At 41.3% G+C, this 24,859-nt stretch overlaps 1 protein-coding gene and 1 pseudogene across 5 annotated transcripts in view; one reads left to right on the top strand and one right to left on the bottom strand.

Annotated features, from left to right (window-relative positions):
* LOC110988506 (uncharacterized) overlaps window positions 1–3,581 on the bottom strand; it is a 15,928-nt pseudogene extending 12,347 nt beyond the window's left edge. The window contains exon 1 of the transcript XR_015423355.1: window positions 3,425–3,581. The product of XR_015423355.1 is annotated as an uncharacterized LOC110988506 (transcript). The remainder of the gene's footprint in view (window positions 1–3,424) is intronic.
* LOC110988504 (uncharacterized) lies at window positions 2,073–24,859 on the top strand. 4 transcript variants are annotated; one of them, XM_022252077.2, is made up of 13 exons: window positions 2,073–2,169; window positions 6,031–6,505; window positions 7,714–7,818; window positions 12,001–12,066; window positions 13,092–13,165; window positions 14,109–14,304; window positions 14,742–14,842; window positions 15,809–15,987; window positions 17,868–18,052; window positions 18,649–18,733; window positions 19,349–19,762; window positions 20,915–20,973; window positions 21,967–24,859. In XM_022252077.2, the coding sequence occupies exons 2-13, from the start codon at window positions 6,344–6,346 to the stop codon at window positions 22,102–22,104; spliced, it is 1,764 nt and encodes a 587-aa protein (XP_022107769.2). In that variant the 5' UTR covers window positions 2,073–2,169; window positions 6,031–6,343; the 3' UTR covers window positions 22,105–24,859. The 4 variants fall into 4 exon arrangements, with proteins under 4 accessions (XP_022107769.2, XP_022107767.2, XP_086985801.1 ...); XM_022252075.2 differs by having other exon boundaries at window positions 11,791–12,066; XM_022252076.2 differs by lacking the exon at window positions 2,073–2,169 and adding an exon at window positions 5,585–5,749 and having other exon boundaries at window positions 11,791–12,066.

Below are 24,859 nucleotides of genomic sequence, written 5' to 3'. Positions count from 1 at the left end.
CAAAGCCGAAACGATCTAAAGCAGTGCATCGCTTTCAGGGGACGAAAGGGGATGACCCATGCAAATTCCACTTATTATGGGGGCACTGGTCGGCGCATGCACCAGACAGTAAACGATGTCCAGCAAAATACACCGGGGTAATTTATATTCTTTACTAAAGAAATCGTGACAGAATCCACGCCGAATAAATTGGACCTTGTTGTGGTCAACAATTTTCTAGTTACACTATGGGCTTTCACTTGTAACTGGACGTCCTGATTGCTTAAAAAGTGATTCCACGCGAGCTTGGCCCACTCCATGGCATCCAAGTGCATGTAAGTGGTCCAAGTGCCCCCTGAACCCTGCTTGACACCTTTCCTTTTTAGAAATCTTGAGCGGTGTCACATAACTTCGTTTTGTCTTAAAATGCACCCAAGCAAGGCATCGTACCTCACTCGATAGAGTCCGAAGACACAGACGAAAACAAGAGTTCTTGAACTGAAGTTCTTACCACTTCAGTCACTGTACCCAACAAAGTTAGGCCTGTTACGCAGTGGTGTATCCAAGTCTTGGATCGGGGGAGGCAAAAAGGATAATTTGTAATAGCATATATACGATTCTTTTCGTCCGTAGAAGAATTCCCCACCTCAAAGAAAAGTGTTAGTACCGTATCTAACATGCTGGTGCTTTCACTTGTCTCCAAGGGAACTTTTTCTTCCCGTAATCTTGGATATGCCACCGCTGTTAAGTCGGATGGCTCCGGTGCCCGTCTTAGAAACCCCTCTGACCTGACGACGCCCATCTTTGAGCGTACCTTCGCTCCGAATTCTCCGCGATTCTTTATCGTCTGAAAAAAAGTAGAAAATATCACAACTACACTGACTGGTGAATGCTGGTTCACCCTGTAGCTACAGTGTGTCAGTACCTGATGACTTGAAGAAGGGCTGCACGCTAGCGCTGGGTGGATCTGCATGCAGGATCGTCGCTATTGCCCCGCCGCGCTTCCATCCTGCAGCAAACCTCGGCGTCATTTTCAAAACGATCTTCCACAGCCGCGAATCATGGCAGCCCGAGTCCCCTGTTATTAATAAACGTCACGTAGATATATGTCGGAACAAGAAGTTCTTGCCATGCAGGCACACTCGCAGTTGCACTGAGAAATGTCGATGCTCTTCCGCCTTTTCCAGCACTTAAGTTCTCAGAGACACCGGTAAAGCTCATTGCTCCCCCCCCCCTTTACAGTCTTTTCTTCATCCATTATGAGAGCTAATTCAAGCCTGTTTGATCTGTATGGCCCAAACTGTCACAGTCATGATCAGGATTGTTTTGGTCCAGCACGGTCAATTTCAGCCAGAGTCGCATGCTATGACTTCATAAATAATCTTTTTTCTCTCAGAACTGGTTGCTAGTCGGAACGGAACCTCAGAGCAAACTTTTTTCTCATTGCTTTACTTCTATCCCCTTAAAACTATCGTTAAATTGCATATGAAAACAGATGCCCCCATTTTGTTGATTACTGAGTGGCATATTGCCCGCCCCTTTGTATCATAGGCTTACAACACAGCTTTCTTCTCCACTTGTAGATTTTATTAGACAACGCCAAGATCGTATACACCTGTTGAAAACGAACTCGCGCTAAGTATTGCTGAGGGAATATTCTGTAAGCCCATTATATGAGGCCTGTACGTGAACTGCTTAGTGTAAGCTATTTCCTACTCTGTGGTGAAATTGTCTATCTTCGAAATATCAAGCTTTGAGGGGAGGGAAACCTGACTTGACGCATGTGCCACATAATGTGCCTGGTGCATGGTAACTAGCGTCTACATAAAAAAAGTTATGCAGTTTCCTTGGACGACACTGCTCAGGTCTACTTTTTCGTTTCAACCAACCAACATTCTTTGTCATCGTTGGCCTACAAATTCGTGGCGGAACAAAACTGCAAGCCCAACAGCAGGCCTACTGGGAAAAGGTCAACTTTCACGGCGAGCAGACGACAAAAGTAATTCTTTGCCAAACTATCACATGATACGGTTTCTCCAATCAGCACAAGTGTTATGAAGTAGTTTGGTCGTTCTTGTTGCTATGACGTCACATATCGCTAGTCGCCATGTAGATTGCTCTCGTGTTCACTTGAGATGCACGTTCAGTCTAGTCACCAAAGTTGGAGTTTGATCGCAGAGAGAAGTTTTAGTAAGTATTAAATAAACCAGTTCCGCGAAGTCAGAGCTACTGCTGTAGTTTTTATGTTCGCTTTTATTATGAGACAAACAGGAATTTCGATTTTTCTAGGGTTTTAGATATTGTTAGGTCAGTTTGGCGTCAGTGGCCTGTGCCTGCGAGGGTGCATTAAACTATGTAAACGTGCATAGGCCCTAGTTGATGATACGTTGAGCCACTATCAATCAGAATGATCAGGCCTAGGCCTATATCATATGTAGTTATTGTTGAATCTGGATACATGGGATAGGGCCGCGCAGTTAACATTTTTTAACTGCTGCGCAAAGAAAAGTCTATCATTTATCATGGAGGAATTTTTTATTCCTCCATGCATTTACTACTAGTACTAGGCTAGATAAAGTCAGTCTAAGATGACGAAGGCTACAACAACTTCAAGTAACGCCTAGGCCTAGCACTTAGCAGTACATTTTATAACCTCATGTATGCCTAACATGAGGCCTACATAGCCTAGCTCAGGTTGGACGCCAGTCTTTGCATTACATGATGTACATGTAGGCCTAGTTGAAGTTTTAAACTTCTGTAGCCTACACTCACTAATGACAGTCAGACAGTTATGACAATGTACAGTTCCATACGTCATGTGTACATGTACGCCTATGTACGATATATCAAGTCATTATAGAAGACATAAGTACTAGGCCGAAAATTTAAATATGGACCAAATTCAGTGTGACAGTAAGCCTACTGTTTTATCATTCCTTCATGGTTGATATGCGTCAGTGTCATCATGGATTCATGATGCCACACTGGTTGGTTGGCCTGTCCTGCTGCCATTGCTGTACCTAAGCCTACATGTACATCAATCTGTATTTTGTTACAAATCGCAGACATGACTTCCCTAACACAGTCACCCACAGCTGTAATTGGAAGGCAAGGTGATTAGCCATGTTGGCTGATGGCAGAGATGCCAACAGATCATGCTGCAAGATCGACCAATTATGAAGCAGTTGATCAATATGCCAATTTCCCGTTCCATCGCCATGTTGATTTTAGCTCCCCTGCACGATGAAAAAAGCTAGAGGGGAAATTGTCTACAACAGTGACAGTTGCGAGTATCCATTCGCCAAATGTTACACAATGTTGTTGTCGTGAATTTGTTCCTCTCTGTTAAATTATCTGAGCATACGCACATCAAATGTGGAAAACGCTCATTGTGCCTACCATCGTAACAATGCCCAGCATTTGTACATGTACATAGGTCACATACCATTTTGACTATAGCCATTGCTGCCGTAGGTCAAAGTCATGCCCCTGCTCAAGTAGGTCTACTTTGTTGAACTCGGCAAACATTGGCAAAGGAGTTTGGATGTAATGCTGCGGTCTGCCGTTCATGTCAACAAACTCTAGAACAAGTGAAAAGGCAAAATTTTTTGGTACCTGTAGGCCTACTTTGTGCTTCGGCAGTGCTTCACTCCTTCAGGTCAAAGTGTATGTTTGCTGGAAATCCTATCCAGACTGATGATGTATGGGACAAAATTGACAAAACACTGTAACTACAATGTATACTTCTATGTATGACCATAACATTGCCCAGTTCACAAAATTACAAATTCCAAGTTCTGTTTGGAGAGACCAAATTTCCGCTGGCTACATTGTTGGTCAATATCTGACCATCAGTTTGATGATTTCAATAACCTTTGTTGCGTAAGCATGCTTAATTGTCCATTCATGCCATTTTAATAAGACCCCTCCCCCCAAAAATGATAATGATGTATTTAATTCCCCAAGTTGTGTGGAATTGGAAGGATGTCACATTTTTAAACTCAGTAAAGATAGGGGCCTATCATCATTGACATTTCTTTCGAATTCTGTAACATTCAAGTTGGGGCCAGTAGGCCTACAATATACATACAGTGTGAGATGTACGTGTACATCTCAGTCAATAATGCCCTCTTAATAACTAATGAATCATTTAAAGAATATGTCCATTTTATTTATATGCCTGCCATTTGTTTTGTTACAAACACAGGTGCTGTCTACAGACCATTGCATTCTGTTTTTGAAAGAAGATAAATTTGCAGACTAGGGCCTTGTTTCCCCATTGAAACTGAGCATTGCTTTTCTGTACATAATAAATGTACCTGTAGCTTCAACAACAGGGCCATCTACATAGTTTTGACAGATTTTCAGGTTCATTAACAAATATTCCATCTTGTTAGAAACTGAGTTTCGGTTTCATTATTTGAGACAATTTCTGGCTCATCATAGACATACATGTACTCAGTTTACAGACCTTGAGTCATTTAAAATAAGCATGTCATTGTAAAATACACGTACTTCCTATGTGTACTTCATTGTCATTGCTTAAAAAATAAAAGACTTAGAGGGAGTCAGGTTGGCAAGGTACATGTAGTTGTTTCCTCGCCTTCCACCTCTGTGGTCCTGGGTTCGATTCCCGGCCCAGTCCACATGTGGATTGGGTTTTCAATCCCTACCTGACTCCATGTGTTTTACCCAGAATATTCCTCAGGGGTTTTCCTCCCACCTCTAAAACTGCTTCTTACTGTCTCCCTTTACTGATGTTGGTGAATGTGAGTCATTCGGCGGCTGCCCCAGGCACCCTTGTATGCCATCAGCTCAACCATGTTTAAATGTATTCATTGTTCCCCGCTTAATGTCTTCATTGTACAGCGCATTTGAACGTATTTATTTGAAATTTGCGCTTTATAAATGAATAAATTAATATTAATTATTATTATAAAGTAAAATATAAAGTCTCTCCGCTTTTATAAAATGAAGTTCCTTCTCCATCCCCTTTCCAATCCAATTCTTAAACACACACAAACATGTACATAGTTTAATTTAAGAAATCTCAATCTATTCTGTAGTTTAAAATGCTGTCCGTGTATTGTTACATCTGGGGGTCCATAAAAGTAGGGGTCAAGTGATGTATTAGCATAATTGAAAACTTGAACAAAGGGACTGATGGCATGCATTCAGAGCAAAACAAAGCCAACAATCTGTTTGTATTTTCCTATTCGCACCATAAATGTAAACAGCCTTATTGAACTTTGGCCCACGCTTAGATAGTGCCTGAAAAACCTCTGACGATTGAACACTTAAACTCTACACGTTCATATCACACATGTATAGTGCATGCCTGTACACCAGAAGAATTGGTCCAGAGTTTCAAATATCAACGGAAGCTAAGTTATAGCGGGGGGGGGTGATTTCTGCTGTTCATTTTCAGAGTTGGTCTCTTTACAAATTTTGGTACAAGTTGTTGTGTAATGTCACAAAAGGCAGTGCATAGTTTAGATTGAAATAGATTGTGAGTGCTTGTAGAGTACATGTACATGTATAGAATTTCGAATGGACTTTGAAACTCACTGTGCATGAGTTACTGGTGTCAGTATTACAGTGTTATTCACTATGGAGCTGTCCTACAGTGTACATCATGTATATTGTTGGTGTTGATTTCAAGTCCTTGAGTCTTACACATGGAAGTGGCTGGCATCAAGAGTTCATTTTAGGACAACTTTTGTGAGAGTGTTGGGAAAATGGGCCTCTATAGATGCATTTATCCATTTAGGTATTCCCGTCCTGCACTTCGTTTGCTTGGCCTCACCCGTTGCCCAGCAACGATGAATTTAGAAACGGAGTAAAACAAAGTGTTGAGTCAAAACGGATCTCAGGGGGGAAAAAAAGACACTTGATAAATTGCATGTTTCCTGTGGACACTGGCAGTACTCATTGAAATTCTCTGAGGAGTACCTGTTTCCTGTTTGCCCTTTAGAAGTCCCGCTGTATTTCAACCGGCGTAATTGGTTTTGCTGCGCTTCTCACCCTTTTTTTTTCTCTGTTTTCTCTCAGAAACGGGAAGAGACGATGCTCTGACAGGATGCGCCAGCCAGCACTCTCCTCCTGAAGGAAGCAATCCTTGTTGGCAATCCATTTAAGTGTCGGGTGACGTCGTGTACAAAGGGGGTAAATTACATCATTAACCAGGGACAGTGAGGGAGCTGACCATGGATGTGAAATAGCAGAGTTCCAGGAGCGTGACCCCAGTAGTTATGGCTATGTTCCATTAGGAGATCATCAATGCCTCGTTTAGGCCTGCACACTAAGGTTTGAAAGCACACTCAGTCTTGAGAGATGCCTGACACTGCATACTGATCAGAGGCCTATGAACAACACTTCTGGCCGGACAGCGCCCAAGATGAAGAGTGTTCAGCTGAGTGCCGACTTGCCACCAGCCGACTCCCACATCATGCTAACCTATAACAGTCTGCCAGCCAGGCCACACCGGGCCATGCCCAGGAACAAGACAGGGATTTATTTGGGCAGCGTAAGTCATTTTTTTATTTTGCCCTTTTCATTTATTTAGTCAGTAGTAGTAAAAATGTTCATACATTCATAGTCGAATATGAAGACACGTTCAAGTACCTTTTTTTTTACTGGTGCCAAGTTAAGAGTGTTGCATTGGGGATTTGGACATATCTGGACATCGGTGAAATTTTGTGCATTTTCAGAACACTAAGGCCTGTTCACTGAAGGTAATCCACCAAAACATTTTGTGTGGGAGTTCACTGACCCTATAATTTGTAACACATGCACATGTCCATGTGTCACACTGCACTACATCCATTTGTTTGGAAAAACAGTTTGAAATATATGAAATTGGTCATTTTCTAATAGAGTTCATTTAGCAACAATTTCATTTGTATTAATAAATACAAATTCAGTAAAAACAAACAGTACACTCTGCCTGCATGTACATGTAAGTGTCTTTTAAGAAAATTTGAACTCTGGCAAGATGCCTTCAGTTACGCAGTGGAGGATTAAAAAATGTCCTCAATGGTCTCATGTACCCTACATAGGTAATATAATACACATGTACCAGTTATCACATAAAACTTTGTACAATAAGTACCATGTGTACATGTAAGCACAAGCTACAGCATTTGGCATGTGAGTAAACATCATCAGGGCAACTGTACTGAAATCCCTGTGGTACTTGACTTACGTGTACATGTACCACAGTGTAAAGCTAATGTCAATATGTTGGGGCAAAATGTGAACACACATGGTGAGGGAATGCTTCAGTTAACTTTACACCTTATTGTGAGTAAGGCATATGGAACACTCTTTTCTTCACAAGTCACTGTGGGATCTTATTTGCAATTTACACCCAGCCAGAGCAGACATGTGCAACAGTATGCACATAAGATTGCTTATTCTATTGCATGGTTAAAAATTATTGAACGTACACTGTACGGGTAAGTAAAATTTATAATTTTGCTAACTATGCTTGTTCTATTGCAACGTTAAATTATTGAATGTACATGTAAGTAAAGGACTTGAAAAACTTCCTGATGGTGAAACACGAGGACTATTTTCCTTCAGAGTTGTTACTGTATACATGTAGTTGGTACATGTACATGTACTTCATTTAAATTAGTTATTGAATTTATAGTTCACTTCATTTGTTTGACAGTTTGCAGCTTTTATTTATCTTTGTAATTTGTGTTACATTTGATGTATTTTGATTGATAGGATGTACCTCCAAATTCCCCACGTATGTACCACACTGTCCCCCCTTTGGCCAGGCCACGGGGAACATTATTCAGGCCACGCACACCCACTGACAAAAGGAGACGGGTGAGTCTGAAAACTATGGTACCCATTTTGCACATTCTTATTTGAGTTGGAACTTTACAGAAGGATCATAATTTCACATATGCCTTTGCTTCAGGCCATTCACTGTGAAGTTGCAGTATTGTTCCAGGAGAACTATAAAAAATCACAGTTAGATTGTATCAATCATGGAGGAAGGAAAACAGATGGAGATATGTATACGTATACTTGGGACTAGAGTATTTTCATTAGTAGTAATTAAATGACCAATAGCACTTGAACTTTTTCTCTCTCTTCTATATCTTTGATAATATTTGTGGGTACAAAATAAGTCAGTAATTTGGATTTAAGTCATGTGATGAAATGTAGCAGTTACTGTTCCAACAGCATCAAAAACAAGAAAAGCATACACCTGATCATCTCAGAAAGAATGACAAGCTGCGCATGTATACAGTAGGCCTACATGTGCTTTGCAGGCTTGAGCCTCAGATGCTCAGTTATATCTCAGATATGGAACGCCAAAAGAGGCAAGAACTTGGAGGCAACACATTGATCGTTCTTCAACATCGATCAATCGTTCCCCTACATCGATCGATCGTTGCCCTGCATCCATCAATCGCTATTCTACATCGATCGATCGTTCCCTACATTGATCGATCGTTCCCCTACATCGATCGATCGATCTTTTTTGATCGATGAAGAAAGAGCGATGAAGAAAGATCGATGAAGAAAGACCAATGAAGCTACATCGATGCCAACGTTACGTACATGTAGTCTCTTCAAGCACCCAATAACCTGTAAGCATAGCCCACCAGCACACAAGGCCATCCCTGTTCATTACCCGTAAGTCTGGTCCCCAGCCAATTGAGTTGCGTGTTTATATCTAGTTTCCTTGTCATGAAACCGCTGAGAATATTTTCTATTTTTCCCTGGATAGGATGCCAGTTCATTGTGGGTCGCTCCCTAGCCACTATGGGCACCAATTCTTACTCCTAATGACTCAAATATTATTTTCCACACTAATAGCATTTCGGCAGAACTATTCTGTCAGAATGCTACTCAAAAATCAACCCTCATGAAGCTCAGTGCCAAAGGAAATTAAACCAGCTCTCAAGACCACCTGTGTTCATTACGCATCGGTCTGGTCTTAGCCAATAAATTGAGTTGTCAGGTGGTTGTTTATGTCAGCTTTAAACCAGGACAAGAATATCATTTCTATTTCCCCTGGATAGGATGCCAGTTGCTATGGGTCGTTCCTTAGCAACTGTGGGAAAACATATTTACTCCAGGTGGATACGAATTTTATTTTCCACTCTGATAACATGCTGGCGAAACCGGCAGAACCGGCTGAACCAGTGGAACTATTCTGTCATTCATCTAGCTTAGCTACATGTATGCACTTCCATAACACTGATGAGCACACTATTCCCCTTTGAATTTAAAATATCTTGATCTAATTTGTCAACTTGTTTCAATACGACCCGTTCCTATTTTCATTCCTGATCCCCTGATACCCAAGCTAACACCGATGAGACTAAAGACTATCGCCCGGAAGTTTAGAGAAAACATAGGATTTAATAATTCAGAGCATTTGAACTACAACTGCGATACAATCTCTGGACATCATCGTTTGACTGATGAGTAAGAGAGGATTAAAATGGACATACTAAGAAACTTCAGAAGTTTTGTAACCTGGTATTATTACAAATGAAATAAAGAGGAAAACGTGAACATTTCTTTGGTAGTCTGTAAGCATTAACTAAGATTAAGATGAACTTCTGCCAGATAATGTCAATGAGGCCTTTGAGATTTTCTTACATCGTGTATGACAAAAATTTTCCACAGTGTGAGCTCCAAAGTCTTGAAGTCAAAACCACCTTGGAGAACGGAAGGAATCTATAACCATAACTCAATCAGCAAAAATCTGCATAAAAATATCTTCAGAATCCTACAGTTCATAATAAATCTGCCCACATAAAGTTTAAAAACAAATTAAAATGTGTTATAAGAATGGCAAAGAAAAATTACTTAGGTGAACAATGAAGACAGACATAATGTTAAAGGTACATGCATGGTAGCTTATTAATTCGTTACTCGGTAAAACGAATGTTAAACAAAATCCGTCCTATTATACGCAAAATGATGCTAAAATTGATTTTTACATTGATATTGCTAACGCTTTCAATGATTATTTCATTAACATTGGGAAGAAAATAGCAAGTAAACTTCCCCAATCAAGCAGTTCATTTGAACACTTTCTTGATGAAAGATGTGCACCTTCTTCATTTTTCACTCCTGTTACCGAAGCAGATGTAGCACTTATTATTTCCAAACCTACCTTATTAGTTTGAATAATGAAAATCAGATCATTTATTCATCCCAATCCACTTCCACTCTTTAAAGGTCTGGTCTGAACATGTAGCACATCTGTTTTTAACTGTTGTCTATCCTCCCAGTGTATCAAGCTGTGTTGTCTCATGTCTCCTGTCTTATGTTTCTTGTCCAGTCTGAACCATCGTTTGTGTAAATAGGGAAAGCCAAAAGCCTATGCTTCTTTTTTCCCTACATGTTGGTAAGAATTTAGATTATCTACAATAATATTATCAAACTTAATACACCAGTTCCCATTATTTGTTTAAGAAATTTCACTATGCATGTATGATTTTGATGTACGTGGGATTCCTAAAAAACTATATAATTATAGTAAAATTTCTTTTGGTACTGAGCTTCTTGAGGGTTGACTTTTGAGTAGCATTCTGACAGAATAGTTCTGCCGGAATGCTATTAGTGTGGAAAATAAAATTCGAGTCATTAGGAGTAAAATGGGTGCCCATAGTGGCTAGGGAACAACCCATAATGAACTAGCATCCCATCCAGGGCAAAACAGAAAATATTCTTAGTGGTTTCATGACAAGGAAACTAGATATAAATACCCATCTGACAACTCAATTGACTCGGGACCAGACTTATGGGTACTGAACACCGATGGCCTTGTGTGCTGGTGGGCTATGGTTACTGGGTACATGTGTTATTTGGTGCTGGAAGAGGTTACGTAACGTCGATCGATGTAGCTTCATTGGTCTTTCTTCATCGATCAAACGAGATCGATCGATCGATGTAGGGAAACGATCGATCGATGTAAAAGAACGATCGATCGATGTAAAAGAATGATTGATCGATGTAGGGGAACGATCGATTGATGTAGGGGAACGATCGATCGATGTTGAAGAACGATCGATGTGATGCCTCCAAGTTCTTGCCTCTTTGGTGTTCCATACTCAGAGGAGGTCTTGCATTGATTAGATTTTGTCTAGGACACTGTACCTGTGTGATTAGAGGGGGACCTTCAAATTCTTTGGGTCAGAGGATTTCTGTTGTTCAGATTCCTTAAGGCAATGCCAGTGCTTCAGTTTGACATTATTTGTAGTTGAATGAGGGGACAGTATTGACGTAAAGTTAAAGGACAGCATCCACAGGGTGCAGTATGTGTAGAAGTCAGGTATCCTATTGAGATACTGTCAGATATGCTGTTGGAGGTCTTCCTTTTGTTCAGGGTCCTTCTGGCAATGCTAGTGCTTCAGTTTGATGTACATGTATTTAGATGCAAATCATACATACACATACAGGTACATGAACATCCCCTGTGTAGTGTCCAGTGTGTGTGGGAGTTTATGCCTGAGGATATTTGACTCCTGATTAGCCAGTAAAGAAGGCCAACTATATTAGATTTGCTGTGGGTGCAAATTTGTTGACGAATGAAAAAGTACATGTGTGTGCGTCATTACTGGCGATGTTGTTATGCAGCTGCACATACACATGTAGATGGCCAGTGCAGGGTAAATATAAGTGGAGGTGTGTCTGTGCATAGTCTGTGTGCTCATTTAAGTCAGACGTTCATCTTCATGAAGTGTTGCCCCAGCTGATGTTTCTTCCAAGTATAGGTGTGGAGGGGTTGTCTGTATTTAGTGTAGTCCTGTGATTATTAAACAACGACAGGCTTACACAGAACCAGGCCAGGCAGGCTTAGAGCAGGGCGACAGGCAGGGTTTACCGCAGGTTAGCATCAGGCCGGTGCAGTTGACTGACGATCCCGATTGTCTCTCCACTCCCCTCCTCTACCTCTACAAACACCCCTGTCCCGCCCCCATGGCCCTGCCTTATGCTCCTCCCATGATCCTCCGCCTTCCCATCCTCCGCCCCAAGCAGCAGCAGCGAGTGGAGGCGCTCCGGGTTAGGGAGGAGCCACGAGGATTCCATCCCCAGCCAGTGAGGGTAAGTCACCTCAGGTTTCCATCCAGCGTTTTTGTTCAGAAGGGGGATCCATAAGCAAATTTCCAGGGGGGAGATGGAAGATCACTTGTATTTTTTTTCAGGGGGGTCCAATAAATTTTTAAAATACTTCTTACAGCCTGTTACGGCCTGGGAAGGGGGGGGAGTTAATGAAATGGTCCCAAACAATTGAGTTTCTCTCATACTTAACGGTTAAAAATACCACTTTGAGGGGGGCGTACATGTAGCCCCTATTTGCACCTTCTCCTCTCATTTGACAGGGGATAGGGAGTGGCATTTCCATTTGTTAAATGTGTCTTATTGCCCAGGTCATTTTTTTGCTTGGTAGGAGAAGGAATGCTATCGAAGACATGTTGACAATTTCAGAGAATGCCAGTGGTGCCCAGAAATATTTCACGCTTGACATTTTGGAAAAAAAATTGTCTCCATTAAACTTTGAAAGGTAGCCACAAATTAACCCCAGCTGTCCAGTTGCACCTTTAGCAGATAGAATTAATGAACCAATTTGTTCTCATTGATTAGAAAATACATCTGAAGTTAATTAAACAAAACTACATTCAAAGGCATTGGGACAGTAACAAATCACTCCTGACAATGAGACAAAAGATTAAAAAGATGAGTGTTGTGATGTGTTTGGAAAGTGGCGGTTCCAGAATCTGAGTGAGAGTATTTCAACTAAAATGTTTCTTTGCATGCACTAAAGTATACTACATCATTGTTGAATGTCCAATCATTAGGAGGGATGTGCATGTACACGTAGATGCTACTGTAGTTACAGGATTTCAGGCTGTACATTTCAAATGAAGTCGGCAGCTTGCACATAATTAGGCTTAATCACAATCAGATTTCCTGAAAACCTTCTTTTTTCAACCTCTGCTCCTTGTATGTGTGCTGTAAAGACATACATGTAATTATAGCTTTTGTCCACCTCGCCCCCCCCTTTTTGAGTTCAGGGGCATATGACTTAACCTTGTACGTTACATTTTCAACGTTTGTATGTGATGCAGAAAGCCAAACCCAAAGTCAAGCAAGATGACTCTCAGTCACTGACGCCAAACAATGACCAGGCGCCAGTTCTAAGGTATGGGAAAAGGGCAGTGGATTTGCTCTGGACTTTGTTTAACACATTATTTATAAATGATATCCTTCTGAAGACGTTCCCCTTAATCTTGTTGATTGTACATGTAGCTTGGGGTTGATATTTGCACTAAACTCAGGGTTCTCGCAGCCTGGAAAAGTTATGGAAATTTGTTTTCGTTTTCCAGGCCTGGAAAAGTCATGGAATTTTGTAAAAATAACTCAAGTCACAGAAAAGTCATAGAATTTAATTGTTTTGTACATTTAGTGCAGGAACCCTGTAAGCTTCATTTATGTGTAGATGTGCTTGTTTTTTACACACCATTCAAACTTTTTAGAAATTTTTGAATTTTTGAATTTTTTCCCCCTCAAATTTCAGAGGAGTGCTGTTTGACAGAGCCCCTAGTCCAGTTCCACCCCAATCTGTATACAAAAAAATCACCAAAATCCAAATTTTTGGGCCTCTGAAGATACTGCCACCACATTTGGTGAAACATAGCATGCTTCATGTATATTTTCTCTGAGTTGTCAATCAGAATTGGAAAGATCTAAATAAATCTAGACCTAAAGATATAAGAAATGAATATCTTACTACCCCTGGCATGAAAGGTTACTAATGAAAACCTGAGCCCATTTGAAAAAGCCTATAACATAATATAGTAGCCATCTGCGATTGAGATGTTGAGGCGCTGGTTGATATTCAGTCCTACACATGAGCCAGTTTTAGGCCTCAAATGATGGTGCCTTATGATCTTGACATCAACGCATGCAAAAGGACATTATGCTGATATAGATACTGAGGGCTCATCTATATGTACATGTAGATTTACATCCAACAAGATTCTGTTGGAAGCCTTTAATTTAAAGTCCCTGTGCGGCTGTGCTTGCTTTTGACTCATTTCGTAAGGTTAGGTCACATTAACTACATAATGCAATTTAATACACAGGAAGTCGGCCAGGAATTTTGTAGCCGCAGCCAACAGCGGTGTGACCCACCTTGAAGACCTGGGGCTGGAGGAACTGAGCTTGCGCTCGGTCAGCACAGGCCGAGAGTCCAGCATTCCACCGTCCATTGTCGAGGACATCCAGAACACCAACAGGAGAATGGTGGGGCTGGAGGAATGCTACAGTAAAATTTGCAAGGTAGGAATGCATGCATTTCTTGGATTTGAGCTCTTGCATTTCCTCAAAATTGTTCAAAAACAAGAGGTGATGCACAGCCAGACTTGTAACAGCCAGACTTGTAACAAGCATTAATTGTAACGTAGTGGCTTGAATCGAGTCATTGTAACACCAACTCAAGTTGAGTCATTGGGAGAAAAAGTTGAGTCGGGCCAAGTAGTTAGCTCAAGTCAAGTTTTCTGATCCGGCACTTGACTCGAGTCAAGTCATTTGCTTGCAGTGACTCCAGTCGAGTCATTTACCTGTCACGGCTGAAGTCGAGTCTTGGCAACCCCTCACAGCACCAGTGTCCTCATGATTGTTACTAAACCAAGCCATAAAAGAATGACTGTCTTGTGGAATGAGTGCAGCTTGTTCTTCCTCGGGTGCACTTCATGTACTTATTTTGTTTTACCCAGGGCAATCTGTCAAGTTTGCAGAGTCTCCTTCCTGCCAGGAAAGCAGCGGGGGCAACGACAGGCATTAGAACAAAGACAGTGGCAACACCACTGACAATCAGGTAGAGTATGAACCCATCTCAATCTTAATCAGTAAAGGATCTGCTGATTGTCGGTGATAAACTACTCTGACTAGGGACTCCTTTCTTGCTTCTTGTTTTTTTTTTCTCATTTGGGTATGAAGAATAAAGTAGCTCTGCTTGAAGAAGGGTTACCATTGGAACCGTGCTGTACTCATTTCAGTTTGTCAGTCCAAATAGGCTCAATCAATTTACTGCTTGAAAATGTTTCAGTTTACAGTAGCTCACCTATGATATGTATGTCTGCCTTTTTTTTGGGGGGGGGTTACCTATATGTTACTGAGGCATTTATCTTCTGAGTGTCAATTTCTTCCCCTTACTAGTACTTACTCTGTGCAATCGATACAGCCTCTGTTAATTTCCCCAAGTGTTATTCCCACGACCTTCTTGGTCCATTCCTGGTTGTTCTTCTCTCTGTGTGTAAAACCTAATAGGTCTCTCAATTGTGTAATTGAGTTCTCATCAAGGGAGACTGAATTTCCTTGAGGCCATAGCCAGGCATTTTTCGTTCTTGATTGGTTCGTGTTTCATGATTGTCCATGTCAGTGAGACTGGTTCAGGCACTGTTAATGAAAAAACAGTGTTATTCTTTGTTAAATTTAGTGTTCCAGAAAAGGTTAAACTTACAGATTGAGATGGTTGATTTCGAGATTTAAATATGCTCTATCTTCAGCAAAAACTTCCTCCTTTTTTTTTTCCACACCCAGCTATTAATTACTTCCATGAATGGGGCAGTGCAGTAAAAAGTGAAAAATAGCACAATTTATGAGATTTTCTGACCAGGTTATCAACCTTCAGTTTCATTTTGTACATGAATGTTAAAAGAATGTTTTTATTATCCAGGAAAAACTTAAACTCTTGTGATTTTCTCTGGTTTTTCCTTTTCAAGAAGTTCAAGTTCACGTCTGCTGTCAGTGTCTCTAACAAGGTTTTTGGTTTATTGACCAGGAGTTTTCGAAATCCGCGGAGTCCCCACTCCGTGGTGCAGTACAGTGACCTGAGGCACAAGTCAAAAGGCACAGGGGCAGCTAAGCCCCCTGTGCCTGCCCCTTACTACTACAGCAGCAAAGGCTTGCCCAACACCACCGATGACGGCGGCAGTAAAGTCAGGCTGACCCGCTTGCCTGGTAAGTACAAGAAGACATTCACCCCAACCGCCTCAAAGTCTCCAGTATCAAGTGGATTTTCTCATGCTCCTGGAGGGGGGAGAGGGAAAGATGTTTTTGACATGATTCACTTGCCTGACAAGTATAAAAGGAAATTAACCCGAATAGTCCAAAATCCCTTCATACGAGACAAGTTTTGCACACACTCTCGGGGGTTAGTATTAAGGATGTTTTTTTAAAAAGGCCCTGTGCTGAAATGATTTTTGTACCAGCTAGACAGATTTTTTAACAATAGCCATAGGGTTATGTTGCAGCGATTTGTTTAATTTGAAAAATGCATAGTGCAATATTAAAGTAGAATTTGTTTGCTGGAATTTTGTTGTGGGTTGTCCTGATTTTGATCAAGAGGCTGTTTGCAAGAGATGTGATTTAACTTAAGATTCTCCTCATAAGCTTTTCAGAAGAGATCTTTTTCTTTTCTGAATATCCTTAAACATGCTTTAATAAATTAGACTAAAGGACTGCTTTTATAGTGGAACTACTGTTTTCTCTCTTCTATTTGTTTTTTGGCTGAAACATATCAAAGCTTCCTTTTTTTCTTTCGACCAAAAGTCGGCTTTTTGTCCGTCTCTGTATCTGACCGAAAGGGGGCAGGTAAGACAGAATCTCCAAGCACCAATGCACAGAATTTGATGTGAAGTGTCTTTCCAATACACACAAGTCAGTGTTTTTAGCCCAGCCGTTCCGATCAAAACTTTGGGCATCCATGAAATGAAGATTGTTATTGGTTTTGAAAATGGTCCCTGGCCAAGTTGAGCCATTCATGAGAAATGTTTTGGAGACTTTATTCATGGAACTGGGAAGAGCAGTTTTTCTTCGACCAAAGAACTTTAATTGGGGGGGGGGCCAAGAGTCAAAGTTCAGATGGGCAAGGACAAAAACCAAAGAAAAAATTTTTTTTGCATAGTTGCCACTGGTGAACGAGTGCAGCCAGCTGGTTGCTTATGGTTTGAGGTTCAAAGGGTTAAAGGTCAAGGCCATTGTTTTGGGAGGACACGTGTAGATCAAGCTTCCAGAAGACTGAGGGGTTTGGGTGGCTTTGCTGTTGTATCTGAGAGAACACACCTCTGTACACATTTGTTTGATGAATGCAAATTCACCACACTCACTCGTCAAAATACTGCACTGAGTATATTCCGTAAACTGCCTGGGCGCTATTACTGTCCTTTAGTGTATGCATACAAGTTTGTTACAGGATATAAAACACAGTAAGGAGGGCAATCATATAAGCAGTGCTTCCCTAGTTAGTATAAGTATCTGTAAAAGTTTCAATGTCCAAAAACATTTTCTGCTGTGAATAAGCATGCAGGCTGCAGTTTGGTTGAAATAGCAGAGCACTTTACATTCTTACAAAGTTAGTAATTTCTGTTGCAGTCAAACATGGACGAAACAGTTACCTTACTTTTTGACGTTTAAAATGGACACTAATTTATTTTTGTTTTTAGACCGAGCATTGATTTTTGTTTTTAAACTGACTCGCTCTCTAGTCTCAATCCAGTTATGGCCTCCATACTGATACACATGAAGAATGGTAATTCTAAAGACATGCAAACAATGCAAAGACCATCACCGAGACACTGCTAACGTGAAGTTAACTATACCGACCCCCTTTACTGTGCTTTGTGCCTCAGGCATTTTAAGGGGTACGCATGCCTCACATACTGTACATGTACATGTACATCCCATTTATAATCATAGATCACATGGAAGTAGTACATGATGGTTTCCGTTTTCAACACAAATTACTCGTTTTTAGCTGTTCCATTTCATTGCAGTTGCTATCATTGGGAATTTCCCTCCTAATTTTATTTTCTTTTTTTAAAATTTTTCCCATCCTATAGCTTCCAGCCGAAGCACAGAGAGGGTTCTAGCTGCCCCAGGGGTCGGGACAATCAGTCAGTCTGCATTGAGCCGGCGGACAGCCAGTCTTCCCTCGGACCCACCCCCAGGCATCGAAGGAATCCCTCCACCTAGCCTAAACAGTAACGCCAAGTTCATGGACTCAGAGGACCACTATGCGCATAAGGCAGGCTATTCGTGTCTAACAAATCATTCCCTAGTTTTGTTGCACTGAGTGTAAAACTCATAGGTTTAAGTACAATTGTTTGGGTTTTCAGTGATGCAAGTACATTTGTATCCATTTCGTAGCAAATAACATGGCATGGCAAAGAGTGTCCTTTTACCCTAATTAATTGATAAGATGAATACATGTCTAACTGTAGAATAATGTGAATGACACCAACCATTGTAACCATTCTTGTAAGGCCGAAATGCCACTTGCCTCAGGGAATGAGTTGGATTTGCTTGCTTTTATAAGTCGAACAGGCAGAACTCATTACCGCACATGCCGGATTTGGAATTATTTGCCAATCAGACATCAAGAAAATGAGGAACCTCAGAGCTCATTCCTGCCAATGAAATTCATGCTAGTAGTTGCTGCTACATGTAATCCCCTTACCACTGGAGCCAGTACCTAGTCTAGAGCATACTTCCCCAAAGCAAAACTTGATGTATTTTTATAAAATTATTCTTGTTTTGTTTCAAGAGCGTCAGTATCTTCACGAGACTTTGACAGAGCAATGATGGCAAAAAAAACAACAAATACTCTATTCCTGCCCACAGGACGGCTTCAGAGTACCGAGCGGTACCCCTGCAGTCTCTGCCACGGACCTTCACAAGATGGGCAGTTCATCGAGTCTCAGTGATGGTGAGTCTGAGTCTGTACTTTAGAAGAGTTAGAAGTCTGTTATGTTGAAGTACAGTTGAAATGTTGGCCCCAGTGTTGCTGTGCCAAAAATACCAGTACATGAATGGTGAATTTCATGGCAGACCCGTACCTCAAGGAAACATTATTTTTAAACACAAAGTTGCATCATTTTTCTTTAGAGGCTGTACTAATGCTGTGAAATAATGCCCTCTTTGATTCTGTGGAGAGATAGCAAGAAGTGTACCCAACACTTACCATCAGCACTTCCATGTGAATTAATCTAACCCTGACTCGTCACACGTTTTCAAACCTATTATGGGAAAGGCTGAGCTTCCCAGAAAATAGCTTTCAGCTACAAAGCTGTTATTGGTGAAATTGGACCACAGAAGCATTACAGATCTCTCAGAGTCTGATGAAACATCACCCTTTACGAGCTTTGCAGGCTTTCTGTGTTAATTACGTGAGAATTCAAAATTCAAAAAGCTAGAATTACATGCATTAACCTGTTTGTGGCAAAGGGTCACATATATTATACTACAGTTGAAAATTGGCATGCACAAAGTCTGCCATACTTACATGTGACGAATTTATTTTCCATGTTTTAACAAACGCAAGGACGCAAAAACTCCTCACCCCAAAACCCCCGGCATCCCGTCAGCTCCGAGGCGCAGCCAACTGTGGCACCACCAGCCAGCCCTGCCAGCACCCGTAAGTTTGACCCATCGACCGCCAGCAACAAAAACAACTCCCACAGCATTCCCACGGGCCTGACCAACGGCCACGGGTCAGCTAGTGAGTCTGCTAGCGACCTTGACGAGCCAAGGCCTGACCCTTTCAGCGCCAGGAGCGAGGAGGGGTCCAGCCGGAGCAGCACCCTTACCCAGGGGGATGCCCCAGGGGATACCCAGGGGGACACCCAGAGGGGCAGGTTGTCCCTGTCTTCCGTTACCATTGTGGTATCAGTTGAGAATGACAGTGGGGAGAGTCATGTGGTTGATCTAGAGGAGACAGTGGAAACGGAATATGAAGGTGGGTGTGATGTTACTGTGCTGTTTTTACGTACATGTACACATGTATATGTACTGCTTGACTGCTTGAGGGACCCATATCATAGTGTACATGTACCGGTACCACAACTTCAAATGGGCCTTTTAAATGATCATGTACCTGTATTTAACTAGGGCATTGCCCATGTCATAGTGTACCACAACTTCAAATGGGCCTTTTAAATGATCGTGTATTTAACTAGGGTATTGCCCACAACAGTCCAGTATATCATCTCAACAAATATACATGTAAGCCCTCTCAAAGCAAAAGCTGGCAATGTCACTTTAAATTACTTATTTCTTGAAGAAAAATGTGTACATGTAGGTATTGATATATTCCAAAATCTAAACTGTGGCACTTTTAGACTGCGAATTGCAACAAATTTCATATTCCTTATTATGATGCATGCAACCTGATCCCTGTTTTGTAATGATGTGCCTAATGGTCAAGCCAAACAGCTTTGCAGACTGGTTTGAAGCACTGTGAAATATGTGACTTTATTTATGCATTTCATGCTGTTGATGGGCACACATCATTTCTTGTAAAGACTGTCATCTACCAAAGTGTGATAATAATGAAAAGGCTTGTCTTATACATGTATTCAAAATGAAAAATATTTGCAAGATCTCCAGTCTCCTGAGGTCAACAGGGTGCCCTTTTGTACCTAAACTTCCGGTGTTCTTGAGAGAGTCACATGGGTGTTCCTTTACATTACCTTCTATCCAACAACCGTGCTTCTCCATTCCTACACATTTTTGTGCAGTCTTCAGCTCGAGTCTTATAGCAACCTTGCTGCTTAGCTAACAACCTACAGGTACACTGCAGGCCCGAATGTTCATTGCCATGCAAGCTCGCAATCCAGAGTTTAAATAAAGCGATCTGCAACACGGCTCTTTGCCAAAAGATTGCTTGGTGAGGGAGAAATCCAAGGGCTGCCAAGTAAGCTTTTAGACCCTCCAGAGCACTTTTGGACCCCCTGGAGCCAAAAGGTGTGAGCACATTCCAGATTCAGCCCAGCAAACTCGTCCTCGTATCCCATTGCACAAAATAGCTTGGTGTTTGACATCTCTCGTTCCTCTGTTTCTCCCTTCACGCCTCGCCCCCCCCCTTGCCATTGCTGCGGCCTCCAAACAGGTGATAGCCAAGCTGGGACATCCAACGAGGACTCTGAGCAGCTGATTCACGAGTGGCAGGTGAGTCCCTGACTGGATCAGTTGGCTGTGGCTAGGAGTAATATGCATCTGTGGGAAGTGGCTTGCAGCCACTAGCTCATGGCTACCATGGATACCTATGACATCAAAGTGGCTTAAATTCGTTGGTTTCACCAAGAAGTGATGTTTAGGATAGTTTTGGTGCACCACAAAGTGAAGTACAATCCATAGACTTTGTGCACACGATACATGTATGTCAGTGCGTGGTGCGGCAACTATCTACGATATGTCACTTCGTGGTGCAATGGACAAATTGTTCACTGCCAGATGTAGTAATCATCTCCAGCAGCCTCCTCCGGGTACATTTTCCAGCACTTCAGTTGCTTCATACATTCCAGACAAGGGCTTGGGGAAAAAAAGCCTGGTTGAAGTTCCGTCACAAACGTTCCTGCAAATGAGTATAATTGGGTTGCCTATGCCCTTAGTTACAATTGACCGATTGCTAGCCAGAAAAAAAGCATTCGTGGGAGTAGTGGTTCACTGGTGACCGAGCCTAAAATGGGCCCTTTTTTGCAAGGGGCTGGGCCATTTGCAGTCTGATGCGGCCGTCTAAAGCCTGGTTTCCATATGGTTGTTTGTAACGCAGACGGTCTGCAAGACGTTAAGACGCACACATTCATGGAAGACACGGGGTGCAACGTCATTCCACCCAAAAAAATTAAACAAATTGGTGGCTTTTGCCCAAAATGCCTTAATTCAGTGACAATATTTTCTCTTGAAGCCAAAAGATACTCTGATGTAATTTGTTAATGGTCAGCTATTTTGTTGATGATTGGGGCTGCATATGCTAGTAGTTAGGAGAAAATGGACAAAATGAGTGGTACTAAGCGAAAGAAACATCGTTGTACGCCTATCGTGCCAGTGTATGTGCTTGTATACGTGGTTGTATGACTAGCAGTATATGAGTAGAAAGCACAAACAGCTCGTTGATAGTTAGAGTTCACCCTCTCTTTCTCCCCTCCCCATACTCACCAGGAGGCTTCGGAGAAGAAGCATGCCGAGCTACAGAGGCTTCTGGAGGAACACCAGGAGATTGTCTCCCACATTGAGGAGCTGGAGAAGATGACAGAGCAGGCAGGAGGCAGCAGCCGTGAGGCTGAGCAGGAGGGGTAAGCCATCGGCCTCCCCTCACCAGACTCGGTCATCGCTACCAATCAGAAGAGTAGGACACTTTACCAGAGATTATTTCATATGCCCTTATTTTATCACTTAGCCATACAATTAACACAAAACCCTTGAGATGTGATTTTTTTTCTGATCATATTCCAAATCTTTATGCTTTCTTGGTGACAAACTGGATGAAATTTAAACATGGCTTTACAGTTGAGTGACTTTGTTCTCACTTGGATCATCAACCCTGGTTGTAATTTCTGGACATGAGGACCCTCTGCACAGGAATATCCTCAGCAGAGACAGAGATGTCAGACATGTGATTATCATTGCCGCTGAGCACACCCTGTACCTCAACACACTGGGGGCTTGTGCACATTCCAATGAAATTTGTTCTGCACGCTATGCACGATACCGATTCGTGCACAGCAAAGGGTGAAAGCACTCTTACATGTACAAGTTCTGGCACTGGACAGTTCTCCACCATTCAACTTTACTTGTCCAAACCAAATGGGAGACACTGCACATGACGGCTCATCTTACTGTGACCGTCAACAGACTAGCTAGTGATATTTGAACACTATTGAGTCTAATTTTGGGATCCTACCGGAGTGTTAAAATGAGGGCATGTGAACTACAAGCAGTTGTCAACGACAATCTTGAATTCTTAAACTGCATGTTTATCTTCCTGGAAAGGAATTAATCAGTATTTTTGTACCTGATATGCTTTTGTTTACTCAATGTTTAATGGCCAGATTTTTCTCTGAACAGTTGTGGCTGCACCTTACCTCAGAAAATCCTAACAAATGCTGTGAACAAATAATTGATTTGTCCTGTGTGGCCTAAAGAGGTGAACCTGCATTAGCAAAGCACCCTGAAAATGTTTCTGCATTCTGTTGAGACTTCACCGAGAGTGCCAGTGATTTATAGGATGTAGGAGAACCAGTGTAATGTTACCGCTGTATTACTTCGCTGTGTGTTATTATGATGTAACTTCATGTGACTGGCCATGTGTGTTTCTGCTTCTTTAATAAGAATATTTATTACGCTTGTTAGTCTTGAACGCAGTCTGGTTTGCCTTTGTTATTAAATTGCTTGCTTAAAGCTGCGATTGAGACTTTTCTTTTTTTCACATTGATCGTTTTTAATCATTCAAGTGGGAATTTGTCATTTTATCAATAAAGGCTGAAATAGAACATGTAGATATTCGAGAAAGAGTTCAAACATTTGTTCAGGGAGGTCAGTTCATTCGCTCTGTGGTTTACCACTGTTGTTTTTAATTTTGTTAAGGTTGTTTCTTTTTCATTTCTTGGTAAAATTTGTTAACATGCTTTTGGGTCAACCTTACCAGTAACTGTATTCCTAAAAGTCCAGTATTGTACATGTTTAAAATCATTTCATGATAATTCAGTGATAAATTTGAAAAGATACCTATTTAGCCCAGAGTGGTATTCAGGGCTGACCTTATGTTCATGTTGGGGGGGTTTAAATAGAAGCTTCCAAAGTACAGTATTTCATTTGGATACGTTTGGCTTGTTATAGCGGTAAACCAAAGTTGTAACATAGCTAATGTGCTGATTTTTGTTATCCCGAATTGTGGAGTTCATTTGAGCTGTCTTAAAATCGGTTGCTGAGGATACTTTACAATCAGGAGGGTGCCTCTTGTGAAATAAACTGCTTTGTTTAGATCACGCATCCTGTATTTTTCCCCGTGAAATGTGAAGTAAGTTCTGTGAATGTTCATCTCGGACAACTCACTTTCTTAATTGCTGTGACTTTTTGTCATTTTTGTGATGAGAGGTGATGCTCATTTGTTTCCTCTCCTACTGTCAGATGCCTCATGATTCACGTGCTTGTTCACGTGGCTTGTCTGTTTTTAAATGTGAGAAGAAAATCCGTCCAGAACTGTCACCGGTTATGACATTGCAAAGGGAATGTGATATCTGTGCGTCATTGTGTGTCTTTGTAAATATTTTTACTGCCATATGTCTTATCAGAGTTGTAGGGGGAAGTTGCCATTCAAAAGCTGTCCATAAATACATTGGGAAAAGTGATCATTGGGTGTCTTGTGAATTGACGATATAAATATAACTGCCTCAACGTTTTGTTTTGTGTTAGTTTTGTTGTTGTTGTTGTTGTTTTGTTTTGGGGGGGGTCTTTTTTTCTGTCAGGGGTAATTTTAGGTTACTTCCCAATCACCATCACCAGAAAATTACCTCACAATTTGAAGTAAATTGTTTTTTTGATCTATTAGAAATCAATACAAAGGAATTCACAAAGGCAACATAATAAATTTGATTAATGCATGTCCTCCAAAGGGAAACCCTGTAACACTGGCATCATCTTCGAACTTTTAACTCGTAAGGATTTTTTCAACAAGCCCTTTTCCGTACTGAGATGGGGAACACTGTACGTTTTTAGGATCGACTGAGTCTGTGTTAATTAAGAACTTGGATTTCAAGTCAAATTTAGCTTTTGTAAATGTCACGAATACACTTCACTTGGCGAAAAGTAAATCTTGCCTTTTTGATAATGAAATTTTAAACTTAATGATATAATCTATGCATTGATATTTTGCAATTGAAAAGGAGCCTTTGGTTTTGTTCCATTTTTGGACCAAGACAATTATATTCAGTGCAGGGAAGAAAATGATATTGGAAATCAGTACGCTTGGTGTTCGTGCCTATAGCTCTGTCTATTGTTAATACTTAAATGTATACCGCACTTGAAAAATTAAAACGTGGTCGTCACCTTTCAA

The sequence above is a fragment of the Acanthaster planci genome, linkage group LG01 (genome assembly GCF_054643075.1).
Source record: "Acanthaster planci isolate LZ-2023a linkage group LG01, COTS_SCS, whole genome shotgun sequence".
Lineage (NCBI taxonomy): Eukaryota > Metazoa > Echinodermata > Asteroidea > Valvatida > Acanthasteridae > Acanthaster > Acanthaster planci.
Note: the sequence above shows the minus strand (reverse complement) of the source record. Positions and strands in the feature narration are given on the sequence as shown.